General features: G+C 43.4%; 1 protein-coding gene across 1 annotated transcript in view; it reads right to left on the bottom strand.

The window, feature by feature from the left end:
• ttc28 (tetratricopeptide repeat domain 28) overlaps window positions 1–12,133 on the bottom strand; it is a 111,684-nt gene that overhangs the window by 93,751 nt on the left and 5,800 nt on the right. The window contains exon 2 of the mRNA XM_084572223.1: window positions 8,930–9,295. Within this exon, the coding sequence (XP_084428349.1) occupies window positions 8,930–9,295 (366 nt within the window). The remainder of the gene's footprint in view (window positions 1–8,929; window positions 9,296–12,133) is intronic.

The following is a 12,133-nucleotide window of genomic DNA, read 5'->3' as shown; positions in this document are numbered from 1 at the left end:
ACCTGATGCTAATTTCCAACATTTGCTGTGCTGCACTAGTTCTTGTAAACAAGTTCACTTCTTATTAATTACTGTCCTGTATGACCTGGAGTCTGAAGAGTCCAGAGGATGACTAACTAACCAGACTAACAGATCAGATTTATGCTGAGCTAAGCGTGCTAATAAAAAACAAGGAGGTCATGAGCCCAGACGTGATCCCTGCTTGAATTACTCACACTCCCAACACATTCAGAAAACGATGGAGTCTTTGAAGCTCAGACCGAACGCCGGCGGCCTCCACCGACTCCCACACAGACTTCACAGGAGTCTCTAAGACGTGATTGTTCATTAACCTCGACCTCTGCCTGGAAATAGCAGCGTACAACCTGTTATTAGTGAGTCATTCGCTCAGGCTGTTTATCTCTCGGTTTCTCTTTCTGGTTTTCAGCTCAGCTGCTCGGAGGCTGCTCAGGTTTCAAACGTCACACAGGTTATAGTTTAATGATAATTTGAGTTTCTAATAATAATTTAACAAGAAAATCTGGTGTAGTCCAAAGCAGAAACTCTGGAAGTGTGGACTTGCACTTAAATTGCAGATTTAAGGACAGACATCAGGACTCAAGGACTTCCCAGGGACACGTTTACGGTGTCAAAATAATCCCAATAATCCCAATAATCCCTCAGTGTAGGAACTACAACTACAGTGAGATGAAAACAGAAACAGAAAGATGGCAAAGTTAACTTTACTGTTTGCTTCATGGGCCGTTTAGAGCAACTAAAAAGTTTTTCATTGGCTGCTGGAAACAACTTCTTTTTCTTCCTCTTCTTCATCCTCTTCTTCTTCCTCCTCCTCCTCTTCTTCATTTTCCTCTTCTTCTTCTTCAACCTACTCCTCCATCTTCTTCTTCTTCTTCTTCTTAGTCCACCTACTCCTCCACCTCCTCATTCTTCTTTATCCTTCTCCTCCTCCACGTTCTCCTTATTTTTTCTCCTTCTTCCTTCATCATCATCCTCTTCTTTTTTCCCTCCTTCTGCTTTTCATCCACCTCCTCCTCCTTCTTCATCATCTTCCTCCACCTTCTTTCTTCTTCTTCATTCTCCTCTTCTTCTTCTTCCACCTACTCCTCCACCTTCTCCTTCTTCTTTCTCCTCCTCCTCCACGTTCTCCTTCTTCTTTCTCCTTCTTCTTTCTCCTTCTTCCTTCATCCTCCTCCTCTTCTTCTTTTTCTTCCATCTCCTCCCCCTCCTTCTTCCTTCATCATCATCCTCTTCTTTTTTCCCTCTTCTTCTGCTTCTTTTTCATCCACCTCCTCCTCCTTCTTCATCCTCTTCCTTCACCTTCTTTCTTCTTCAACAAAAACTTCTAGTTTTACGTTAATCAAATGTCTGTTTTCTTTTTTAATATATTAACAGACAAAACATTAATTTGCGTGTTTAGCATTTTTAATTTTTTGTATTATAGAGTCTAAAACCAAATTTAAAATTCCAAACATGGCCCGTTAAAAAACAACCAGGACCTAAACCCTTATCCCGTGGCGTTCATTCATCTTCACTTCCCTCTGGTAGCAGTGCTCCACCACTCTATGTTCACGCCACTCTCTCATTATCTCCCACGGCTCTTTATCTTTCTCCTTTCTCCGCCGTTCTCTCTTTGCACAGACAGCCGAGGCTCCCGACTGTGCGCTAGATAGATGAACGCTGAGGGAGGACAAAGGACGGGTAGGAACGATTCCAGCGGCCCAGGACGTCTGCTGAGACAGCAGGCTGTGGTGGAGTCTGTCCTACAGTAGCAAATGAGCACATCTCCTGATAGCCAGCAGACAATTAGACGCACTGCTCTTCTCTTCTCAGTGAAATTAAAACTCATCACACTCTGCAGGAAGGGGTTTGTTGTCAGTCTGGGCTGGTGTGATGCTGATGTGCACTTTCTTTTTCAACCAAAAAACCTTCATCTCGTCTTCTGCTAATGGGAGATTTTTTATTAAAGCTCTTTCTGTGACGCTCTGTAGTCTGGATTAGTCTGGTTGGGATTATGTGGACTCTGGACGTTGGTGCTCATGTGATGGGGGTCATGAGGAGGCTGCTGAGCGGCTGTAACAAAGGGGAAGTTGTGTCGTCGGTCTCTGAGGTTGTGACCGGTGGTTTTTACCGACATGTCAGCGCTGCTCTCTAGTGGCTGCTGCAGGAATCAGGGCTCCACCACAGCCCCTTTATCTTTTATTGTGCTTCAATTCTTAATAAAATCACTTTAGGTGCATGATTACAGGTTCTGCAGCTCCACAAAAATGTGCGTTTCATGCTTCTTTAAATCGCAATTCTAACATAAAATATATGTCAGAATTGTGTCTTTACTTTATGGTAGAATTAATACCAAACAGAACGCTTCTATCTAAAGGAATGTCTGGGAGATTAAACAACTGTAAATAAAGGTTTCTTCCTTAGAAGGTCGTGGTATTGAGCTGATCATTTTCTGTAATCCCGTCTGGTTTTCCTTGCGTTTCCTGTGTCTGTTTTGAAAGTTTTTTCCTTGGTATTTCGTGTCTCGCTTCACTTCCTGTCTGTGTTTGCCCTCCATTGATTGTATGACTGGTTTCTCCTTGTAGTAGTCTCACCTGTGCGTTTATAGATAGTCCTGATGTTCCCTTAGTCCTCGGTCAAGTCGTCTGTTGAGTAACCTGCTTGTTTTTTTGCTTTCTCTTTGGATTTGATTTCACCTTTTGTTGGACTTGTGTTTTTGGATTTAACCTGCTTGCGTCTGCAGCATCTTTAGTTCTTTACTTTTCATTAAATTGACATTCAGTTGCTTTTCCTGCCTCTCCTGGCTATGTTTGATTCGTCACGCGGAGCCAAAAAATGTGTTATTGCTCTATATTTGCATTCACGGGATAAGGGTTTAGGTCTCGTTTTTTGTTCTTACTCTTAACGGACCACGTTCAGGAACTAAATCAATGTTTCAACATGCAAACATGTCGAACATCACATGGTTTCAGTCATTTCAAAAATACAGAAGAAATCCAGACTGTATCTATAAAAGTGTTGTATAGTTCAACCAACAATCCAAAAATATTTAAAATACAATGAGAAATTGTAAAATTAAGCAAAAAGTCGCAAATTTGTGACTGAAACCATGTGATGGTCGACATATTTGCATGTTGAAACATTGATTTAGTTCCTGAACATGGTCCATTAAGAGTAAGAACAAAAAACAAGACCTAAACCCTTATCCCATGACATTTATTTTCACTTGTTATCACTATACTAGTAGTCACACGATGCTGGGTCCCACTGCTAAATATTGGTGTCAGAATCATGTCTTTACTTTTGGTAGTGTTAGCACCAGACAAAATGTTTCTTTCCAAAGGATTTCTGGGAAATTATTATGAAATTAAAGAACATTTGACGAAACTTGATTATTTGCTCTGTATCTGTGTTTTCTGGGTCAAGGTCCTGCGTCTGAAATGTCAAAAGTGCATGAAATCAGACGTGTGTTTCAATACGTGACGTCGAAATGTCGATTTCTTTGCAAAATAAACACAAAGTATGACAAACGCTTTACATGTTGCACATTTGGACCAAGCTTGCAGGCTAGTCCCAACCTTGTGAGATTTAGTTTACCGTCATAAAACAAAAGAAAAGCTGAAAATCAACTTGATTCATGAATTTATGGACTTGTAACATCAGCTCTAGTTCTCTACAAAAGGAATTTCTGTGTTAAAGCTCCAAAAATGGCTAAATCAATAGAGAAAGTGATTGTTGTGGAGCCGTGGTGGAGGCTGACTCGCCCCTCACATGCTCTGCAGTAAGTCCTGGATTACCCCACTGACCCAGACTGAGCTCTCCATGACACAATTTCAGATAACGCAGCAGAAAACATCAATGCACCGCCGGGTCAAGTCATGGCGGCTTTAAATTTGCACCCAACCCGGGGAGGAACCCAAACATGAGGAAACTGACTCCCCCGTTTAGCTCTCTTTATAATATAAACTCTGTCATGTGGGGAAGCTTCCTAAACGGCTCTCTCTTTTTTTTTGGTCCAGGGTGCTTTCTCTGCACGTATGTCGGTAATATATTTTGCAGCGTGTGGTTGCAGAGTAGTTTCTTAATGACAGGGGCCTGCTCCACGGCCTTCAGCGTAAACAGGCGTAGCTGGCTGCCATCTGGTCGGCTCCCGCTTCAGAAACCCGACGAGCGCTCGTTGATGATATTCACCGATCCTGCTACAACTCCCAGAGCTTTCAGGAACAGTTCAGGATGGTCTACGCTACGCCCACATGACCAGACGTCTAGTTCAACCAAATAACAAAAAAGTTTACTGCAAAATACGTTCAGGACAATTTTAACAGAAGTAATGTCCCAGCCAGGTATTTTAGAGAATCCAGTTCTCATAGAGACTGTTTTTGTTTTTTAATTGATTACGCTCAGTGACAACTTTTTCAATTAAATCATTCATTTTGTGGTTTGCAAATGTCAAAAAAATGTGAAAAGGTTAAAGTTTTGCATAGTTTAACCATCAGTTTAAATATATTTAAAAGACAAATTAAGCAAAAATCCACTAAGAGGAGAGGAGGCAAGAAAGGAACAAGATGGCAGCATCCATTTCCGCCATATTTGGGCTTCACTTTTGCACAGTGGGCTGAGGTGATGCAGCCCTGTCCATCTTTATATACAGTCTAATTATTTTTTTTACGGTTTATAAATGTCAAAAATGAATTAATCAAGTCTGCATCTTTAAAGATTTCATATACTTTAACAAACTAAACAAATATATTTCAAAATACAACAATAAAAAGCAAAATGAAGCAATGAATCAACAGAATAAGATGGCAGCATCCATTTACGCCATATTTGGGCTTCATTCTTGCACAGTGGGATGAAGTGGTTGTGCATTTATAAATGTCAGAAAATACAGAAGAAATCCAGACTGTATCTTTAAAAGTGTTATATAGGAGGAAGGAGGAGAATTGAGACAGCACAAATATCTGAGATTTAAAAAACACCAGTAGCACAAGACATTTTCTGGACATTCACCATGTGAGCGCTTCATGGCTTCCTAGCCTCCCAGCTAATAGTAGCTCTTCCTAGCCTCCTAGTTAATAGCAGCTCTTCCTAGCCTCCTAGCTAATAGCAGCTCTTCCTAGCCTCCTAGCTAACAGTAATTCTACCTAGCCCCCAGTCAACCAGCTGATTGTAGCTCTCCCTTGCTTCCCAGCATGCTAGCTAAGAATAGTTCTTCCTAGCCTACGAGCTATTAGTAGTTCTCTTCCGAACCTCCTAGCTAATAGCAGCTCTTCCTAGCTTCTCAGCCTACCAGCTATTAGTAGTTCTTCCTAGCCTCCTAGCTAATAGTAGTTCTAGCTAGCTCCCTAGCCTACCAGCTTATAGTAGCTCTCCCTTGCTTCGTAGCCTCCGAGGTAATAGAAGCTCTTCTTAGCTTCCCAGCCTCCTATTAGTAGCTCTTCCTAGCCTCCTTGCTAACAGTAGCAAAAAATGAAGCAAAAAATCGCAAATTTGTGACTGAAACCATGTGATGGTCGACAATTTTTGTTTGAAACGAGACAAGATATGATAATTAACTGACAATAAAGACAGGGTTAGCAGCATCTCAGGTGGAAGAGACAAAGAGGAGAAGAGGAAGATGGCAGCATCCATTCCTGCCATATTTGAGCTTCACTTTTGCACAGTGCGACGAAGTGGTGCCGCGTTGTCCATCTTTATATACAGTCTGATTAATCAAGACTTAATTGAAGACTGCATCTTTAAACGTTCTGTATGCCTCAACAAAGTATTCAAAAGTATTTTAAAATACAAAGAAAGACCCACTAAGAGGAGAGGAGGCTAGAAAGGAATCAACGGAACAAGATGGCAGCATCCATTCCTGCCATATTTGAGCTTCACTTTTGCACAGAAGTGAAGTTTGCACTCAGCGGTTACTTCCAGAACATTTCTGGGGTAGAGAACACATTTTTTCTGGAGCCAAGGTACGAGCTTCCCTCTCCACACTACATTAACTTTGACAGAAATATTTATTGGACTGAACTCAGTCGACTCTAGGAGAAGACAAGGAAGACAAGAATAGACTTTAGGAAGCTACATTAGAGGAACTTTGAGATTGTAATGGCCGATACTCGATATTAAAAAATCGGTATCAGATTGACGACCGAAAAACAAAGATAAAAGTGAAGAAGCTAAGTTTCCCAGACTGTTATGAGCTCAGTGACATGAATAAATAAATGCAGGAAAATAAAGCTTCCCAAGAACTTCACAAAAAACACACAAAGGCAAACATTCATACACAAAACAGTCGCCTTTGAAAGAGAAAAGCTCTTTAAAGAGGGAAGCCGTTCTCTACGGCAGCAGCAGCACTTTTTACCTCTGGGATGTAACTTCATTTGAATCACAAAGAAACAACAGGCCCTTCTCAAATCTTTGCAAGAAACTCGAGACAAGAAAACAACATCAAGATGCAAAGAAGCAGACTTATTCTGTACAGTGTTGTTATCCAAATAAGCACACAAACGACTTTTGACCGGCTCCACCCCTCCGTTCCCATGACGGAGTGTGTGTTTGGGCCCGTAGCGCCAACAGAAAAGTTGACGGGGGCAGCGGCGGGGCAAACTGTGGGAGGGCGAACAGAAAAGAAGAAGCCGGGCCGGGGCTGAAGGGCAGAAAGAAGGAGCTGAAGCAGAAGTAAACGCCCCCACCTCCCCCTCCACCCCCTCCCACCCTCAGTGAGAGACTCTTTCTTATTGGCAGTTCATTAGTCTTGACCTTGCGTCTGACCTGAGGTGAATGCTGCAGCGAGCTCACGACGCTACGCACAGGAATGCTGCTTCTGTTATTGTCTTTAAGAGCCGAACTCTGGCCAAGGCCTAGCCGGGCTTTCAAAAACAAAATAACAGCCGTGCAAAGCTTTCACACACACACATCCATATATATATATATATATATATATATATATATATATATGGATGTGTGTGTATATATATATACACACACACACACACCCAAACACCACTTCCGTCCATTCTCTCTGGCAGAGAAAGGAAGTGGAGTGGAGCTGGACCAGCCCCAGCTGTCCAGACAGACCCAGACTCCGGCCTCCTTCCCTCTCTGAATGACTCTCTGAGCTCTTGGCTGATGTAAAGAGCCTCTTCAAGAGTTAAGATCTACTCGAGCCTTTCAGGTTCGCTCTGGTAAATAAGCTCAGGAATGTTTAAACTACACATTCTTATTAACGGCACACTCTCTCACACACCGTTGACCTGATTTAACTGGACGTTAAAACCATGACACAAATTAAAATAGTAATTTATACTTTGGTTTTTGGCTGATGCAGTGAACTAGATCACTGACAGAGCTACTGACGTTCAAGAGTGAAGATGTACTGAACAAAAGGAAGGTTTTCGTTTTAGTTCTCATGGCTTCCTAGCCTCCTAGCTAGCCTCCTAGCTCGTCCTAGCTTCCTAACCTACCAGCTATTCATAGCTCTTCCTAGCTAATAGTAATTCTACCTAGCCCCCTAGCCAATCAGCTCATAGTAGCTCTCCCTAGCCTCCTAGCTAATAGCGGCTCTTCCTAGCCCCCTAGCCTACCAGCTAACAGTAGCTCTCCCTTGCTTCCTAGCTAAGAATAGTTCTTCCTAGCCAACGAGCTAATAATAGCTCTTTCAAACCTCCTAGCTAATAGCAGCTCTTCCTAGCCCCCTAGCCTCCCAGCTAATAGTAGCTCTCCCTTGCTTCCCAGCCTCGTGGCTAAGAATAGTTCTTCCTAGCCTCCCAGCTATTAGTTGCTCTTCCTAGCCTCCTAGCTAATAGTAGCTCTTCCTAGCTAATAGTACTTCTACCTAGCCCCCTAGCCTACCAGTATGAGTAGCTGTCCCTAGCCTCCTAGCCAATAGCGGCTGTTCCTAGCCCCCTAGCCTACCAGCTAACAGTAGCTCTCCCTTGCTTCCTAGCTAAGAATAGTTCTTCCTAGCCAACGAGCTAATAATAGCTCTTTCAAACCTCCTAGCTAATAGCAGCGCTTCCTAGCCCCCTAGCCTCCCAGCTAATAGTAGCTCTCCCTTGCTTCCCAGATTCGTGGCTAAGAATAGTTCTTCCTAGCCTCCCAGCTATTAGTTGCTCTTCCTAGCCTCCTAGCTAATAGTAGCTCTTCCTAGCTTCCTAGCCTACCAGCTATTCGTAGCTTTTCCTAACCTCCAAGCTAATAGTAATTCTACCTAGCCCCCTAGCCTACCAGTATGAGTAGCTGTCCCTAGCCTCCTAGCCAATAGCAGGTCTTCCTAGCTTCCTAGCCTACAAGCTATTAGTAGCTCTTCCTAGCCTCCTAGCTAATAGCAGCTCTTTCTGGCTTCCTAGCCTCCCAGCTAATAGTAGCTCTTCCCAGCTTCATATCACATCCTTCAAATAGTAGTACATGGACTTATAGTTATTTGCCGTTCTCCATTGACTTTGATTCATATAAAGACACCATCAACAACATATATATATTCTGTCTCCTTGCAGCGCTCTCCATCATCTCACCGTTTGTGTCCAAACGTGGCGTTATATTTATGTGCAGTTCCTTTCGAAAACTTTGTCAAACACAGAAAGATGATATAGCACAGGCTATAAAAGCACAACATGCGGCCTGCAGCATTTAAATAGCAGGCTTGCGTTCAGCCGCCGTGCACCGACAATAAAAAAACTACTGCTAAACCGGTCGTCTGACAGAAAGTGGGAAGGACAAAGAGGAAATGAGGATTTTGGTATTTTCTGAGCAGGCAATAACTCGGCCAACTCTTCCAAAAAGGTTCCAGTACATGAACTCCTGACAAACAGGAAGACAATAAGGCTGAGTTTACAAAGAGGGAGCCAAATAAAGAGCACATACAACAACCAAACATATCCACTTAGAGCTGCTTCTTTAAATCTGCTGCAGACGACGGGTCACCGAGGGTCACAGCTCTTACCTTGGGCCATTTGGGGTTGATGAGTCGTGCTTTGATTGCATCGTCCAGAGCCGTGCCGTACTGGCCCAGTCTGAGATAGGCGGCTGAGCGGTTACTGTACAGGATGCAGTTCTGCGGGTCGGCGGTCAAGGCCTCGCTGTACAGGCGAACGGCCAGGGCGAACTCCCCCTGTTGGCAGGCCTGGTTACTGCGGCGCACACGCTCCAGGAATTCAGCTTTGCTCAGGACGCCCGTGGGGCCGGGGCCGGACAGTCGGTCTGGTCTTTTCACGCTCAGGGCTGAGGGGATCACGGGAGAGGAAGAGGAGGAGGAGGAGGACGGAGGGTTGGTGGTTCTGCTGGTGGAGCGGGAACCAAACAGAGTGAACTGAGGGTGGAGGGAGGACAGGGAGAGAACATGGGTTAACCAATATCATAGCAAAGCTACATTTTAAGGTCCAGGTTGTTTTGTTTTGTAAATGAACAGATGGCTCTTACAGTCAAACATTTGGATGTTTAAACATCAAGTTTTTAAAACGATGGGATCAGCACCGAGCTTCAGACAAGTCTGATCTTTTGTAGTTATTTATTTTAGGTCTGGCATCAACCAAGACCACGACCTTGCAGCAACAAAACTTCTTCTTCTTCTGTTTTAAGGCATTTGGCTAGCATCAAAGCTACCAGAAGAAGAAGAAGAACCAAAATGTAAACACGACTAAACATGTCTACCGTGTGAAAGAACTTTACTCTGGAAAATGAACTCGGTCAGACAGAAACTTGTGTTTGATCATCATTCAATACTGCTAACAATAGAATCATCTAAACAGAATCCATGGAGTCCACTCAGTCAAAGGCTGCACCCAAACAACAACAACAAACACTGAACGTTTAAAAGAAGAGAAAAGTTTCCTGGAGACAGCGTCAAGGAGAAACATCTTCCAGAGAGGGTTAGGGAGTTTATGGCAGCGTTGGATGACCAGAACATTTCTGGAGTAGAGAACACAAGGTACCAGCTACCCTCTCCACACTACATTAACTTTGACTGAAAGACTTATTGGACTGAATCCAGTCCACTCTAGGAGAAGACAAGGAAGACAAGGACAGACTTTAGGAAGCTACAGGAGACCAACTCTAGGAGAAGAAAAGGAAGACAAGGACAGACTTTAGGAAGCTACAGGAGACCAACTCTAGGAGAAGACAAGGAAGACAAGGACAGACTTTAGGAAGCTACAGGAGACCAACTCTAGGAGAAGAAAAGGAAGACAAGGACAGACTTTAGGAAGCTACAGGAGACCAACTCTAGGAGAAGACAAGGAAGACAAGGACAGACTTTAGGAAGCTACAGGAGACCAACACTAGGAGAAGACAAGGAAGACAAGGACAGACTTTAGGAAGCTACAGGAGACCAACTCTAGGAGAAGACAAGGACAGACTTTAGGACGCTACAGGAGACCAACTCTAGGAGAAGACAAGGAAGACAAGGACAGACTTTAGGAAGCTACAGGAGACCAACTCTAGGAGAAGACAAGGAAGACAAGGACAGACTTTAGGAAGCTACAGGAGACCAACTCTAGGAGAAGACAAGGAAGACAAGGACAGACTTTAGGAAGCTACAGGAGACCAACTCTAGGAGAAGACAAGGAAGACAAGGACAGACTTTAGGAAGCTACAGGAGACCAACTCCAGGAGAAGACAAGGAAGACAAGGACAGACTTTAGGACGCTACAGGAGACCAACTCCAGGAGAAGACAAGGAAGACAAGGACAGACTTTAGGAAGCTACAGGAGACCAACTCCATTAGAAGACAAGGAAGACAAGGACAGACTTTAGGAAGCTACAGGAGACCAACTCTAGGAGAAGACAAGGAAGACAAGGACAGACTTTAGGAAGCTACAGGAGACCAACTCTAGGAGAAGACAAGGAAGACAAGGACAGACTTTAGGAAGCTACAGGAGACCAACTCTAGGAGAAGACAAGGAAGACAAGGACAGACTTTAGGAAGCTACAGGAGACCAACTCTAGGAGAAGACAAGGAAGACAAGGACAGACTTTAGGAAGCTACAGGAGACCAACTCTAGGAGAAGACAAGGAAGACAAGGACAGACTTTAGGAAGCTACAGGAGACCACCTCTAGAAGAAGACAAGGAAGACAAGGACAGACTTTAGGAAGCTACAGGAGACCAACTCTAGGAGAAGACAAGGAAGACAAGGAAAGACTTTAGGAAGCTACAGGAGACCAACTCTAGGAGAAGACAAGGAAGACAAGGACAGACTTTAGGAAGACACAGGAGACCAACTCTAGGAGAAGACAAGGAAGACAAGGACAGACTTTAGGAAGACACAGGAGACCAACTTTAGGACATTTAGGATCAGATCAGGACTCAATATTTAGAGATCGGTGTCAGATCGGAGGGTAAACAAAACCTTGGTTGATGTTTAATACCACCAGTAACCACTAGATGGCTGCTGTTACAACAGATCGGAAAACAAAAGGCCTCAAGCGTCTACTGTTTTACCTTTGGACCTCTAGTCATTTGTAATATTTGCAGAGGTCGTCTTAATCTTTTGCGAATCGGCCATGTCCGTAATTTGTAAACAAAAAATAAAAATGACTCCGCAAATTCCCTACAATACTTCTCCTAACACAAAGGTCCTGTGACAAAACTAATCCAGTTTGAAGCAGCATCTCTTTGATTTGGGGCTGAGTTTTGTTTTATTTGCCTCTTTTTTCACTCAATAACTATGAAGGCTGTGTTATTAATGAGAGTTTGAACAGATGCAAACTGAAGAAGATGCTGATGAGCAGGAAAAAAGCTCAGAAGATGTGATGTTTTTCTTTCTTGATGCATTAATGTGTTCACCTCATCATTAAAGATGGAGCTGGTTTAAAGCTACAGGTTAGTTTGTAAATCAATACAGTCCCATCGCATCGTGTTGTATTGTCACGAATGAATAAATTAATATCTGCAAAGTTTCACTGACTGTACTGGGAGTCGAAAAGTTCCAGATTAATCAAACGACAAAAGGCTTTGTGTTCTCAGCGTTGGTGAAATTCTTTGAGAAATAAGAATAACTCTGGCTGCTGTTACATAAGTCCGTCAGTCAGGATTCTTCCCCAGACGACACCAGAGCGCGGCAGCCTCATTTCCATGATACGATGCTGCAAGTTGTTGGCAAATGGGACACCAAACTGCTGCGTGCACTTTTATTTTCTGCTCGGCGGTAG

The sequence above is a fragment of the Chelon labrosus genome (assembly GCF_963514085.1).
Source record: "Chelon labrosus genome assembly, chromosome: 22".
Taxonomy (NCBI): Eukaryota; Metazoa; Chordata; class Actinopteri; order Mugiliformes; family Mugilidae; genus Chelon; species Chelon labrosus.
Note: the sequence above shows the minus strand (reverse complement) of the source record. Positions and strands in the feature narration are given on the sequence as shown.